Consider the following 15,917-nt stretch of genomic DNA (forward strand, 5'->3'; position numbering starts at 1 on the left):
CAGATTCATTCATCTTGTCCTGCTTCCTCTGGCAAAATTTTGTCCACCAAAACGTTTGAAAAGTACTGAAACTGAGTAAAAAAAAAAAAAAAAAAGGGTGAAGTATCTAAGTATCCCATTGGAGGCCAGTGCCATGTAAGTCAAATGCAGCCCAGGGGATGGAGTGATTGATCTGTGAACTTGTGCTCGGCCATAAGATCATCATTATGGTGAAGAGTGCGGGGGAGGGCATGGATAGTGCAGAAGAGACGAGCATGAGTCAGTAACAAAGTCTGCTAAAAAAAAAAAAAAAAAAAAAAAAAAAAAAAGCTGTGGGAGCAGAGGAAGTGCTAACAACATCACAAGTAGGAGCAAGTCAAGTTACCACGTCAGAAAAAAGGCCCTATAGTAGGATGATGGTAGGTGCCTGAGATGATGGTGATGGGAAACATACATCCTTAAATCCCATCATATGAGGTGATGAAAGCGGACCACGCTCAATGTGTTACTTCTCTTTTTATTTTATGTCTCTGTGTTTTAATGAGTAGTCCCCCCACCTACCCCCCTGGGTGAGAACCTACAAGGACTGGCTTCAAGTATAATAAGCAGAATGTCATTCTTGGATCCAGCAACTATTGTAGATCAGAGAAAATTCTTCATATTCCATAACAGGAGACACGAATCAGTGATATAAAGCTGATTTTATCAGATTATGCCATCTTGTGTCTTAGATTTAGAAATGTATATCTTTTTGACCAGATTCACCTGTATTTTCTTAAATACCTGTCCCTGCCACTAGAACCAGTGCAAAACAAAGTTAAGTCTGATGTCAAATAATAAAGTTAAGGCAGGTTTTGATCCGTTTAAGTCCTTGCCATCTGGCTTACAGAGTGGCACAATCCAGAGAGATCTCTGGTTACCTGGAGCTGTTTGATGATCCGAGGGGAAAACGTCCAAAAATTGACCAATTTAGTGCCTTTGTCGGCTGGCAGACGCAACACCCACATGCAGGTTCCCACAACGCACCACCCAGTGCTGCGTGATTTTCATAAACTATGACCAAAGAGTAATTTATATCACAGGGATGACACTTTTCAAACACACGCACAAAGTCTAAAAAGTTTGGGATGCTGACAAAGAGTCAGGCAAATATCACCTATTACTCATGTTACTTAGTACATTTGGGGCTTCTCTTGCAAAGCGCATCGCTTCGTCACTGCATAACAATCAGATGGCTGAGTGTTGGCAGCGCATCTGATGGAATTTTACTGAAAACAGATTTCGCCTTTGAACTTCCACCTAATCCTGATCAAAAAGTGTCACACCTGATATTTTAACACCGTTGCCACCTCTCCCCGGGGGTATTTTTTTTTTCTTCTGAGGGGGAACTTTTGGATTTGTCTCATATCTGTCCTAAGGAAGGAAAAAAAATACGCAACACTTACCGCAGAGAACGTCAGCGTAAGTATTTTTTATACAAAAAGAGAGAGAGAAAAAGAAAAGCGGGTTTTGTTTTAGAGCAGCAACAAGTTCCTGGAGAACTTAACACGCAGACATAGGGGCGCTATAAATGTTTGGTAAAGCTTACCCCGCTGCGCATTGTCCGTGTTGAAAAAGATCTAAATATCCAGCGCGTAATGGGCCCCTGGCCCTCAGCCAAATAGGGAGTTTACAGTCTATTAACACAATAAGTCAGAAGTTTTATGTCCGTCACTGCTCCTCTGTGCGGATTTAAAGCTTTAAAGACACTCGTCGACTAGAGAAAAACAAAAAACAAAAAAACTAGTATCCCCCATAAAACTTGTGCCGCCGTCGCTCATTTCAATCACGTAAGACCCCTAATGGCGTTGTCCGGGCGAGGGTGTTACGTATATCTGTACAAGCTTTTCTGACAAGCCGGGCGTCTTGTTGTTGTTTGTCTAAACTGTGGAGCCACCAAGGTGTTGACTGAGAGAGTTTAAGCACGCCGATATTGCAAAGGGTTATTAGATTCATAAGTCAGTGAAGTGGTGGGCGATCTACTGAGCACAGCAGAAGTTCTCATATGATGACTTCAAACAAGACACACTACCTACCAGCATCTGTTGGAGTGAGTGGATATTAAGACACTTCTATCTCCAGGACAGCGTAGGGGAAAAAATGGTGAGTAGCAACTGAAACACAACAGCAGCAGATGATGGTGATCAGGACATGATTACAAGTAAATAGTCGTGCTTGGTGTTTAGTCTAGCAGCGCATTGCTGGAAGGGTTGGACTCGAGGGCTACTTGACAAACTCAGCATCGAGAACCCATGTCTGCTGAGGCTGGTGTTGACAGAGCTTGTGTGAAAGAGGCTGTGTGGCATTTCTCTGCTCAGGATATGCCGGTTCAGTGAGAAAGGGGTAAGGAAATATTAGATTGGATCTGCGCGCAATGTGGTGGATGTGATCCGGTGCTGTTTTTTTTTTTTTTTTTTTTTTTTTTTTTTTTGCTGTGAATCTATATTGTAGCTAACTGCAGCACTTTTTAACTTAAATGTAATAAACTACCTAAGAGACAAGATGGAAAGCCAGCATTCTGCCCCACACTGTGGCTTCCTTTCTGGGTTGTCTGGACATCATCAGCTCTGTTAGGTAAAACTTTGAGCAGGGTTTTTTTGCAGCTCAGGGACTTGAACTACCAGTCTCCAAGTTGGGAGCCTCCACCTCCTGTGCAGATATGTTCTATATCAGAGGGCCAGTAATAGAGCTAAAACTCTCGACCCTCTGTTCCTTGATGCCCATAAGTGCTTAAGCAGATAAAGATTATATTCATCACTCAAACATTTTAGTGTGGTTGTCGGGAAAAGGCTTTACATTTTTTTCTTCAAAAACATTTTTTTTAAAGTGCTTTTTGCTTTAAAATTTAGCAGGATGCTGGTCTTGGCTGACATTATCCTTTCAGTTTACCTATGCTGATAAACAAAAAATCTATATCTATATCTATTTGTTGGAGTTTATATATATATATATATATATATATATATAAAGGGAGAGAAAGCTAAGAGCTTCTATGTCCAGTCCACAGCTTGTGCTCGGTCAGCGGTGCTTCTCAAAGAATCCCGACTGTAATTTGTTGGGGAATACTTGTCCTGCAGTCCACAGTTTGCAGCTGTAGAACTATGAAGAAAACTTCCACACATCTGTAAGCTATAAGAAATAATCACAACTTTCTCTTTTATGGTCACTTTTAACTTTTTAGTGAAATTCCAGTATGAGTGGCTTTTCGGGTAGAGGGGTCATGCAGAAAGGAATGAATTCCAAAGAAAAAAAAACCAACGGCAGAAACTCAAACCCAACTATTTGTGTTGTTTTTCTTTTCCATCCAGAGTTCGGAGGACAAACCGGGAGGGAGGGACCAAGATGAAATGTGAACATCCATGGCAACGTGTGTTACATGCATGTGCTGCATTGAAGGTCAGTGCCTTATGCCTCTTCCGTGCAATGCTTGGCTGAGAGTAAAGGGGCTACCATTTGCAGGCTGCCGTGCATGCAAAATTTCAGGTCACCACCACTGGGAGCCAATAATGCCTTTGGCTAAGCAACAAGATGCAAATATATCTATTCAAATCCATACCACTCCATGCACACCCAGGCTTACAAAAACACCCAAGCACAATCTCGTCTTGTAACAATGAGCTGCGGAAATAAAAAACAATGCATTAATATTAGTCATGAATAAGTCAAAATCCTGGGGCAATATTTAATCTCGCACAAGTTTGTATTTTTTTTCCTCTCTGTTGACATTAGTTTTTGATCAGAGGAGTTTATACAAAGATTTCTAATTATTCAAACTTTTGTGCTTACCCTTCTTGTTCCTGCAGTAGTTTGGCAGCCTCTCAAGCCCCAATGGCAGGCCCCAAGATTACCCGTCTCACACAGGCAGCCATAAAGATACTCACAGACAGGTAGCATCCGCCACTTCAGGCTGCTGTGCAGACGGGAGGTTAGTCAGAGCTAGGAGATCAATGCCCTCATATGTCACACCCAGAGCTACAGATTTCTTCCCCCGGGGCTGTAAAGACAAAGTTTATATAGTCACCTGGTATTTAACGTGTGCAAGATGGCGAGAAGAGGACAGATGACTGTGTGCACAGTCCCAGAAAAAAAAGAAGAAAATAAAAACAGACTGAAACCATCATTGTCACAGCAGCCCCCTTTGGTGTAATTTCAGCCTGCTGAGCTGCTGGGGCAACCCAAATATCATTCATCCTGACACTGTCCGTGACACTATACATAGAACAGAAAATTAGCACAAATGCAGCGCTCACCATCAGTGTGAAGTATGGTGGCAGCGGGGCGATTACTTACGGGCTGCATTACTTTCTGAGGACCTAAACTCTGAGTCACCAGCCGAGCCTGATAATTAATTCCTCACTCCACAGAAATATTATGAAGCTGCTCCACAGAATGACAGATGTACAGCACCACGCACAATGTCAACAAGGTGACTGCTCTAAGCTACTTTGACAGGGACCATCCGGAAATTAAGACTTCATCATTTTTTCCCTCTTTTTTTTTTTTTTTTTTCAATATTAGGTCTTGGTGTGAATAAATCACTAGTTTCTTTGGGTCTGCAAATGGTTTTCGCTGGATTCCAGCTTGTGTGAACATGATGAAAAAGAGAGAGTGGTGGATTTGCTTCTGTGTGAGTTGGACTGTTTGTTGTTTTCCGTCTGCTCATTGTTTGCCCAAGCACTTTACTTCCTGTAGATACAAGAGGTAAAGTGTATGTGTCTGTGTGTGTGTATGGGGGGGGGGTACACTGACAGTAAGAGATAACCTGATGCTATTTATAACAGCAAGTACTAGTAAGTGATGACGTAAGGGCACATGTTATCAATATTTATGGAGCAAAGATTAAGACAAAGTAATGATACGTGTGGCCCCGACTGCATCCATTCATGCTTAATAGTTGTCATTACGTCAAGGAGGAGGAGAAGTTTTAGTTCATTTTATTGATGATTCCAGAGACCCTACAGGGGCCAAATGTGATTAGCAGATGTAAATGGGGAGAGAGTATGATGGCTGCTGTGTTAGAACGACTTAAAATATGTATTTTTTCTGTGATAGGAAGAATGAATTTTTCAGGCTTTTAGGTGCAAATTTTTTTTTATTACTATGTAAAAGACTGCTATTCTACTTATTCAGAGCTGTGTAATTAAAATTGCAATGTATTTTGTATATAAGATTTATGCTGTATGTGACAGGCCAGCAAAGTAGTACATAATTATAAAAGAAAGGGAAATATTATATATTTTTTAAACATTACAAATTAAATATTTTATCCCCCAACACCCCAGACGTTAGCATTTTCATCATACCTACAGCTATAAACCAGCAGCAGATTATACATTGAATTTAGTTCTGGACTTTGATTGGACCATTCTGGCACATGAAGATAATTTGACAAAACAAAATAAGGAGGGTTATTTTTTATTGGTTGCATTCATCTTCCCCCTAACTCACAAGATTCCCATTCCCTGTTGGAAAAAAAAAGCAATCCCGCAGCATGATGTTGCCACCATCATATTTCACAAAGGAGATGGTGTTTTCAGGTTGACATGCTGAGTTAGCCTGTACATCAGCCTGTTCAATTTTGGTTTCATCTGTAGAGAGCACCATCTCCCACATGTTGTGTCTCCTTCGCGGCTTGTGATAAACTATAAGATGAAATCCACATACGAGGAACACAAATCTAATTGGTCAAATTCATTTTTATTAACAAGTTCCTTTGTTCCATGAGATGGCTTGAAACTTCCCAGAAATGTGGTCTCTGACTTTCCTGCTGTGTTCCTTGTTCTTCATTTTGCTTTACTTATGTTCACTAACAAAAAGCTGAAGGCCTTCCAAGAACAGCAGAGTTTTTTTTTTTTTTTTACTTCTGATAACTGATTAATGCTTTTGCTCTGTGTACTAATTAGGTGATCTTTGAATAAAAATTGTTTAACTGGTTTATTATTTAGGGTTAACTGAGTTACAAAGTACAATTATTCAGATTTTTTTAAAATAACTACACATTCCTCCCACCTTACGAGGTAGTGCAACAGTGTGTTGGTCCATATCGCAAACTTTGTTGTTGTGACAAATAGTGAAAACGTTTCAGAGGCACAAAAACTTTGTGAGCAGATTCATTCATCTTGTCCTGCTTCCTCTGGCAAAATTTTGTCCACCAAAACGTTTGAAAAGTACTGAAACTGAGTAAAAAAAAAAAAAAAAAAAAAGGGTGAAGTATCTAAGTATCCCATTGGAGGCCAGTGCCATGTAAGTCAAATGCAGCCCAGGGGATGGAGTGATTGATCTGTGAACTTGTGCTCGGCCATAAGATCATCATTATGGTGAAGAGTGCGGGGGAGGGCATGGATAGTGCAGAAGAGACGAGCATGAGTCAGTAACAAAGTCTGCTAAAAAAAAAAAAAAAAAAAAAAAAAAAAAAAGCTGTGGGAGCAGAGGAAGTGCTAACAACATCACAAGTAGGAGCAAGTCAAGTTACCACGTCAGAAAAAAGGCCCTATAGTAGGATGATGGTAGGTGCCTGAGATGATGGTGATGGGAAACATACATCCTTAAATCCCATCATATGAGGTGATGAAAGCGGACCACGCTCAATGTGTTACTTCTCTTTTTATTTTATGTCTCTGTGTTTTAATGAGTAGTCCCCCCACCTACCCCCCTGGGTGATAACCTACAAGGACTGGCTTCAAGTATAATAAGCAGAATGTCATTCTTGGATCCAGCAACTATTGTAGATCAGAGAAAATTCTTCATATTCCATAACAGGAGACACGAATCAGTGATATAAAGCTGATTTTATCAGATTATGCCATCTTGTGTCTTAGATTTAGAAATGTATATATTTTTGACCACCTGTATTTTCTTAAATACCTGTCCCTGCCACTAGAACCAGTGCAAAACAAAGTTAAGTCTGATGTCAAATAATAAAGTTAAGACAGGTTTTGATCCGTTTAAGTCCTTGCCATCTGGCTTACAGAGTGGCACAATCCAGAGAGATCTCTGGTTACCTGGAGCTGTTTGATGATCCGAGGGGAAAACGTCCAAAAATTGACCAATTTAGTGCCTTTGTCGGCTGGCAGACGCAACACCCACATGCAGGTTCCCACAACGCACCACCCAGTGCTGCGTGATTTTCATAAACTATGACCAAAGAGTAATTTATATCACAGGGATGACACTTTTCAAACACACGCACAAAGTCTAAAAAGTTTGGGATGCTGACAAAGAGTCAGGCAAATATCACCTATTACTCATGTTACTTAGTACATTTGGGGCTTCTCTTGCAAAGCGCATCGCTTCGTCACTGCATAACAATCAGATGGCTGAGTGTTGGCAGCGCATCTGATGGAATTTTACTGAAAACAGATTTCGCCTTTGAACTTCCACCTAATCCTGATCAAAAAGTGTCACACCTGATATTTTAACACCGTTGCCACCTCTCCCCGGGGGTATTTTTTTTTTCTTCTGAGGGGGAACTTTTGGATTTGTCTCATATCTGTCCTAAGGAAGGAAAAAAAATACGCAACACTTACCGCAGAGAACGTCAGCGTAAGTATTTTTTATACAAAAAGAGAGAGAGAAAAAGAAAAGCGGGTTTTGTTTTAGAGCAGCAACAAGTTCCTGGAGAACTTAACACGCAGACATAGGGGCGCTATAAATGTTTGGTAAAGCTTACCCCGCTGCGCATTGTCCGTGTTGAAAAAGATCTAAATATCCAGCGCGTAATGGGCCCCTGGCCCTCAGCCAAATAGGGAGTTTACAGTCTATTAACACAATAAGTCAGAAGTTTTATGTCCGTCACTGCTCCTCTGTGCGGATTTAAAGCTTTAAAGACACTCGTCGACTAGAGAAAAACAAAAAACAAAAAAACTAGTATCCCCCATAAAACTTGTGCCGCCGTCGCTCATTTCAATCACGTAAGACCCCTAATGGCGTTGTCCGGGCGAGGGTGTTACGTATATCTGTACAAGCTTTTCTGACAAGCCGGGCGTCTTGTTGTTGTTTGTCTAAACTGTGGAGCCACCAAGGTGTTGACTGAGAGAGTTTAAGCACGCCGATATTGCAAAGGGTTATTAGATTCATAAGTCAGTGAAGTGGTGGGCGATCTACTGAGCACAGCAGAAGTTCTCATATGATGACTTCAAACAAGACACACTACCTACCAGCATCTGTTGGAGTGAGTGGATATTAAGACACTTCTATCTCCAGGACAGCGTAGGGGAAAAAATGGTGAGTAGCAACTGAAACACAACAGCAGCAGATGATGGTGATCAGGACATGATTACAAGTAAATAGTCGTGCTTGGTGTTTAGTCTAGCAGCGCATTGCTGGAAGGGTTGGACTCGAGGGCTACTTGACAAACTCAGCATCGAGAACCCATGTCTGCTGAGGCTGGTGTTGACAGAGCTTGTGTGAAAGAGGCTGTGTGGCATTTCTCTGCTCAGGATATGCCGGTTCAGTGAGAAAGGGGTAAGGAAATATTAGATTGGATCTGCGCGCAATGTGGTGGATGTGATCCGGTGCTGTTTTTTTTTGTTTGTTTGTTTGTTTGTTTTTTGGCACTGATGGGGCTTTATGTTTAATGCATGCATCTATGTTCTTTTTGAGAGCGCCGAGATAAATAAGCAACATGTGCCACTTACCTGTGACAGTTGTCATATACCAGGAGGTGAGGGGAACGATACGGGATCGGTGTCAGTAATTTGGCGCTGAGAGTGGTGCTTTTGCATTGAACTGAACCGGCGTTTGTCATGATAGGTGCTCTAATCTGGAAGGAAATGTCCGACCAATATGTGATCAAATATTAACAGGACCTGTTTGGCAAGGGGTGGGAAAATACACGTGACAAGGGGAAGCAGCATAGTTTTTTTTTTTTCTCCTCTTTTTTTTAAAAAGAGAGAAAAGCAGTTTTAAGTGGGCACTCAAACCAAAAAGTATGTATCTTTCCTTGGCCCCTCATAGTTACCTTGGCTGTGCTATGCTTTCAGCACGTTGGACAGAGGCACCAGAGTCGTGCATGGACTAAAACGCCGATTGGACGCCAACTCTTTCTCTCTTTTCCCAACCCCCCCTTTGCCAAACCTGGGATTGTTTTTTCAACTTTTGGTAAGCTCATTCTCAAGGATCCTTTGGTCTTTAAATGGGAAAATAAACGGGATTATAAAGAGAGGTTAAAACATTTAAAATAAAAATAAAAGCAAGGGAGAAAAGAAAGAAGCGCTTGCTATTTTTTTTTCTTTTAGAAAAAGGAGATCTTAATTGTATTTTTGTCGCGCATTGTCAAAGTTGAAATGTAGGGGCGCCTGGTGTTTTACACAGTACACTGTCGGTACCTATAAGCCCCCCCACACTGCGTTAAACTTTGAGACATGCAAGTCTTGGTCACGGAGATCTAACCACGCACATAGTGGTTGTCAGCCCCTTGCAAAGGTAAGAGCACAATAAATTGTTTTCTTGGTAGTCTTATTTTTCATTATTCTTCTGTTCTTTACGCGCTTCATCTGAAATTAAACTCCGGCTTAAAAAAAAAAACAAAAAAAAAACTACAGTATGCAGCCTTTCGCCTCGCCTTGACTTGGAGGTGTTAGTATTTATGGACATGTAGTGAGGAAAACAACTCCGAAAATAAGACACGATCCAGGTGACTAAATAAATAGATCATCTCTTTTCATTTTTATTTATTTATAGATTATTTTTTTTAATGGATCGGTGCGGGCAGGGTGCAGATAGAGCAAGATAAAGAAAAAAAAGAGGTGGTGGTGTGTATGTGTTTAAACGGGGGTTGGATTTCGTGCAGAAAGGGAGGTTTTCGAAGCGTTTCTGGAGTTCCCGAACACTGCCTGCTGCAACATTATTTGCGTAATCGTTGCGTTGTGCTTAATCATGCTCCCAATATGGGACTTAAGACGCTGCAGTGATCCTTTCAGCACGAAGTGGAGTCAAGATGCAGGTGCATATCGTTCTAGCATCTATGTTGTGCTTATTATTCTGCTGCATTCATGTTTTTGCCTTCATATCAAACCCTTCGGATTTTGTTATCAACCAAAAATAGCCCTACTCTTTACCCCCCCCCCCCCTTCCTTTCCCTCCATAGCCCCCCTCCTCCCGTCATCGCCATCAAATCACTTGTGTTTTTACTACGACCGCTCCACGGTTTCATTCATAAGGTGCTTTTCACTTCACCTGCTACCCTACCCCCCTCTCTTTTGTCCGTGTACCGCTCCTGTCAAACGTCAGTTGCGCCAGAGAGTAATATTTGAGAAAGAAAAATAGAAATAAGAGAAGCTGGAAAGAAGAGAGGATGTGGATGAAAGAAAAAAAAGGATAAGGGGTTGAGTAATAAAGGATTCAATTCTTCTCATTCGCCTTTCAAGAGATTTATTTTAGAGGTTTCGTTTTTTATTATATATTTACAAATTGACATGTTATTATTATTATTATTATAGCTTTTTTTTTCCAGTGTGAAAATTACAATAGCGATGGGCGTGGTTAGAGAGGATCTGCTGACAGATGTTGTGGCTGAATGTGATGCCGAGAGATAAGAGGGCTTGATCTGGTGTTGTTCAGGAAGCGGATGTTTTCTTTCCCGTCTATTTCCTCAAAAAGTAACACGAGACTATTCAAAAATCAGATGCACATTAAAAGAAAAAAAAACGTTTCTGGATTGTTATTTCTCTCTCTCTCTATCAGACGACTTGTAGCCTTTAAAAAAAATGGTCTTGCACAGAAGCTGTGGATATTGCCTATTTCCCCCCCTCCCTCCCTCTCCCCCACTACCACTCTTCACATCCCTCCCTCTGTCTCTCTCCCTCTCTTTCTCAGTCACCTTTTTTTTCATTTAGTCAAAAGATTTAAGATTTAAGCAAGTGCATGGAAAAAACAATAAGAGAAGGCGAAAGCTCCCCCCCTCCACACACATCATCTTCTCCTATAACGCCCAACGTTAGTCCCGTTATAATCAAGGCTCATCCTTCCAGGATGCATCTTCATGTAAATATGAGCGCATCCAGTAAATTTCTAATTGCATTCAAATTATGGGATTTCTCCGACGGCGTTTTCCGTATTTTTTATTTTCTTTTGGGTTTTTTTTCTTGTTTTTTTTTTTTACCCAGCAATGCAATTAAGGCGCGCAGATCGGTTTCTGCACACTGACGCCCATTAGACACTGAAACCAAAAATAGATCATATTACTTATGTGGCTGTCCGACACTAATAAAGGCGCTCTTTTAATCAAGATGCGTCGGAAGCTTCAGATTACTATAAAAAAAGGGGGAAAACTGTGGCACTTTAAATAAATGTTTGGCCTTTTGTTTTATTTGTGTTATTATTGCATCGGATTTCTCGGATTAGTTTTTTAAAATCTAATATTTCCTCAGCATATTTCCCGGCCATGTAGCAGTATTTTTATTTCATTTTTTTTCCTCCCCTGTTTCAACTAAGACGTGGGATTATGGTGTGGGCGTGGGCGTATTGGGTGGAGGAGGAGGGATGAGCGGAGGCGGGTAAGGAGGGGTCTGTGGGGTGGCACGACACACTTTGTATGTATGAAGGTTTTTTTATAGCACTTTTCTGCAATGTACGTCAGCGGATCAGTCCATAAATGGGGCTACATGCGCTTGTTTAGGGGCGTGCGCCAGCGTGCGCGCGCGCCTGTGTGCGTGCGTCTCCGCGTGTGTTATCTTTACAGAGAATCTCCCTCCCTCTCTCTCTCTCTCTCTGTGCACTCTCAGCTCTGCAGAGTTGGGGTGGGCGTCAATAACAAACCTGATGGTAGGTTTTACTGCAAAAAATAAAAAAATAAATTCTGAAATAATTCTTTAGACGAGGTAGATATGAAATCAAATTGAATCGCTCTAATTAAAAACGCGACATTAAATCTTAAAATCTTTCCTTAAGCTAAAATATTCATACTTGATTTATTGTTTAACAAAAAACAATAAATGCAAATGTGGGCCTTTATTTTATTCCGTTGAGATCATTTTGGGGGAATAATTTGTGCTTTAAAATGATCCGCACATTAATAAAGTAAAAAAAAAAAAACAAAAAAAAAACTGGAACGTGACATCCTACGTTGTCGCAACGTTTTCATTCATGAAATGCCAGCCCCTTTAATCCGGCCTGATGTCTCATACAAATAATAAATAGGATATTGATTATTTTGGGGCGGAAATCCAGGCTCATGGCTTAGCGGACGTCACGATATATTTAGAGCTCAAATTAATCATCTTGATCGTTATGGAAATGTAGGCAGCGCCGCCGCGCCGCCGCCGCGCCGCGGTCCTTGCCGCTTCTGCTTTAGTCATGGCACCATCATCTTCATCATCATCATCACCTCCGTCCAATTAACAGACTTGTTCAAACAAGTTCTGGCAGGGAGGCGAAGCCCTGCACCTTGTTTTGCATCTTCAATTATCGTCATTCAGTGGCGTGATTGTGGGATTCACAGAGACAAAAAAAAAAAAAACACGATTAGTTATTAATACACTGTGAATATAGTTAAGATATCTCGGGTCGGAACACTGCAGGACAACAAGTATTCACCATACTGTGTGTGAGAGAGAGAGATGGAGAGAGGAGGCTGATGCCATGTGTGTCTCAGCAGGTGATCATGCAGCAACTTCTGCAAAACATTCAAGTATCGAGGTTTATTCGGCTTTTATGTCAAAACCATGAAAACAAACTAAAATACAAACATAAAAAGCAAGATGCATTTAGTTTTTAGGCTTAGTTTTTAACAGGTCTGAGTAACAACCTAATCTAATATATGCTTATAACAGATATTTCAGCACTAGCAGAGCTGGTGAGTTTCCATTCATGGAATACACACCATAATACATCCCATGCATTATGGTGTGTGTGTGTTTAGCCTATGTGTTTCTGAGGTGGTGGTGGTGAGTTGTATAGGTGAGGCTTAGAAATCTAGTCTGCTGTGTCTGCCTCATGATTACATTAAAGGTTATTGTCATCACAGGAGGGATGACATTAGCTCCTGACTCCAGCATCCATTTAAAGGACCCAGCTGACTGGGTTTGTCAGGCTCCCTCAAAGTCTTCTCAACTCCTTTGACGTCACCAGGCCTCTTACTAAATGCTTCCCCGTTTGGCGTGTTTTCTCCTTCAACAGGAATGCAATTCCACTTTGATCAAAAACACCCCTGCTCGCCACCCTCTATCCCAAGTGAAAATGACATTTCACAAAATGTCATTACGGCTATCCCCTCCCCCAATGCACAAGAAGGCATAATTCTACTTGTTAAGCACCGTTGGCAAGAGGAGCCAAGAAAGGTTGTACAGACGTGCCTAGATGTCAGCTCCTTTGGTAGGCATTTGTTTCAAATCAAGTTCCATCTTTGGGTTTGAAGCTCTGATTCCATGAACGCCTATGACTCTGGAGGTCCTATACCTTATTCCAAGGTAAAGATGCTGCTCTCCATATCATAGGTTCCTTCAAAAAGGAGGATAATGGTCCAATTTCCATTCATAAATATCAACCTCAACCTCCTATTGATCAACAATCTCTAGTTTTGCTGTGATTGCAAAAATGAAAGAGAGACTTGTTGTTTTTGGCCATCTGATGCAAAGTTATTTATCTATGAAATACTTTTGGAGCTCTCCTGTCTTTTCTCTTTCTCTCTTTTTTTTTGTTGTAAAATCTTTGGAGTCATGTCGCTCAGTGATTGCTGATGCAACTCTTTGTCATCCAGAGTTTGCCCTCACCTCCTGTGTGCCTTCAGGGAGGGCTATATCTATCCTGGCATGTCCCCGGGTGTGTTGGAGGTGGGAGTGACTCATTAGGCAGGTGTGAGGATCCACTCCCATACTACCAAATGCCAAACAAGAGCTCCATGCAGATAGGAATCATGATGGCTATACAACAAACCCATAGTAATAAATCTTTCCAATGGACAGCGGCCAAGCCAGAGGGATAACGAGCTGCTATCCCTCCATTAGGCTGCAGCTCATCTAATATTTGGGGCAAAATCTCCAACTGTTCATCCCCCAATTGAAAGACTGGGCCTCCATTGACATCTGACATCTTTATATGAACTCAGTCAATGAATGGGGGTCCAGTTTGTTTAAGATGTTGGGAAGTATCAGTAGCAGCTGTTTTATTTTGATAATAATCTGGTCAGAGTGCTAAAGAGCATCTGCAAAATATCCCTTAGGATACATCTCTCCAAAACCGAGCAAATAAGAAATGGTAGAACGGCTCAGACTGCTGATTTATAAGAAAATGAAGAACATACGTTGGTTTAGATGTCCAAAACTAATACAAAATACTTAAGTTGTTTATTTAATACCATTACTTAGTGCAGATGGCATCAACAAATGCTTATTTTAGCCATAAATCTAATTGTACTTAAATAGGGCATCTTTAAGTGGCACACAATGTATCATGACTTCAGGGGAGAGCCACTATTACGCGCAGAACCTCCAGAAAACTCTTCCTCCTCTGTAGGCTGAGTTTAAAAAAAAAAGAAAGAAAAGAAAAAAAAAAACAAGGGAAAAATACGGAAGAGGAGAGGCTTCGCTGTTGCTTTGTAATCTACCCAGACATTATGGCGTGGATGCAGCCTGCACGGTTTGCGGACAAACAAAAACGCGTAATGCGCGCTGAAAGCACATTAACAGCTTCGCCTGTGGGCTGTTTAGACAGCAGCTCTGCGGCGACCAGTCAGCCAGCAGCAGGTCACATGTTGCAGCGTCATTGTGTAGTAAAGTTACAGTAGTTTCAAAGAGGCTCCTCATTTCAGCTTCAGAGGTCTCCTCCTGCTGCCGCCGCTGTTTCTGCTGCGACAACTTCACTTTCAGACGATCGCCACAGACGAGACGCGCAGCCATGGGAGTGCATTACCTCAACAGCGCAGTTTCCACCATCAATAATTTAATCTATTTGCTCCAAAGCTGAAGAGAAATCCAAACGCCTTTTTTTTCTTATTATTATTTTTTTGGCTTCTTTCGGGAAAGTTACAGAAAGGAAAATAACGTTTTAGTAAATTACTGAGGGAGTTGTCCAAAACATCCCAGATGACATCACTATCCTGTTGAATGGTCTGTTTTACGACTGGGCAGTAAAAGGTAAGCTGTGGGTTTTCTTTGCCAAAATTAGTTTGAAATACTTTTAATGTGTTTGAGATATAAAGGGGTAGAGAGTATGTTTAGATGGGATGGGGAGGGTGGGGGGGCTCTGAAAGTAGCTCGGTCAAGTCTGGTTATCCTGTGAACAGACAGCCAAGCGGCCCGAGAGGGGATATGCGTAACCTTATCCTGCCGTTCATTAATAAAAAACGCACTTATTATGTTGATTGGGTTTCCAACAGAGAGCGCAGGCTCAGGAGATGTAATCTCATGCCAAAAAAAAAGAAATGCTGTTTTATTCCAATAATAAAGTCGACCATTTAACTAAACTGTTTTGTGCGTAAAAGTCTCCAAGTTTTTACGTTTTACTGCGTTTTGACTCTCTTTAAAAAGCTCTAGAAAGTCTGTATTGGTCTGTTTCCGCTCATTCCTCCGCTATGACCTGATCTAAATTATTTCCCACAGTTTTATTCAGCTTGTTTTCTGTGGCGGAAAAAAAGAAGGAGAGAAAAAAAAACTTTGATGGACTCATTAAGACTTTATAGGACACCGGAGACCTAAAACGCTCAGTTGCGGCCAACTTAAACTGTTGGCTTCAGCGTGGTGTTCTGGTACTAAGTAACTTCACGAGATGAACAACAAAGAAATCATTTAAAGTGTTGGAAAACAACAGACCACATTAGTGACAGCTTCATGGGAAAAAGAAATTGAAGCTGGAGACTGCAGCAGCTGCAAAAAAAGAAAAGAGATTGAAAAAATATCTATCTATCTATCTATCTATCTATCTATCTATCTATCTATCTATCTATCTATCTATCTATCTATCTA

At 41.1% G+C, this 15,917-nt stretch overlaps 1 protein-coding gene across 6 annotated transcripts in view; it reads left to right on the top strand.

Moving 5' to 3' along the window:
• bdnf (brain-derived neurotrophic factor) overlaps positions 1–15,917 on the top strand; it is a 45,650-nt gene that overhangs the window by 24,475 nt on the left and 5,258 nt on the right. Inside the window, exon 2 of one of the 6 annotated variants that reach the window (XM_015384151.1) lies at positions 3,327–3,414. In XM_015384151.1, the coding sequence (XP_015239637.1) occupies positions 3,361–3,414 (54 nt within the window). In that variant the 5' untranslated portion in view covers positions 3,327–3,360. Of the gene's footprint in view, positions 1–3,326; positions 3,415–8,139; positions 8,242–8,377; positions 8,482–8,974; positions 9,118–9,291; positions 9,442–14,581; positions 15,090–15,917 lie in introns of those variants that run through there. The other 5 variants (XM_015384160.1, XM_015384200.1, XM_015384194.1 and 2 more) reach the window with 5 other exon arrangements.

Source organism: Cyprinodon variegatus, unplaced genomic scaffold, assembly GCF_000732505.1.
Source record: "Cyprinodon variegatus isolate N-32 unplaced genomic scaffold, C_variegatus-1.0 Scaffold15, whole genome shotgun sequence".
In the NCBI taxonomy this organism is placed as follows: domain Eukaryota; kingdom Metazoa; phylum Chordata; class Actinopteri; order Cyprinodontiformes; family Cyprinodontidae; genus Cyprinodon; species Cyprinodon variegatus.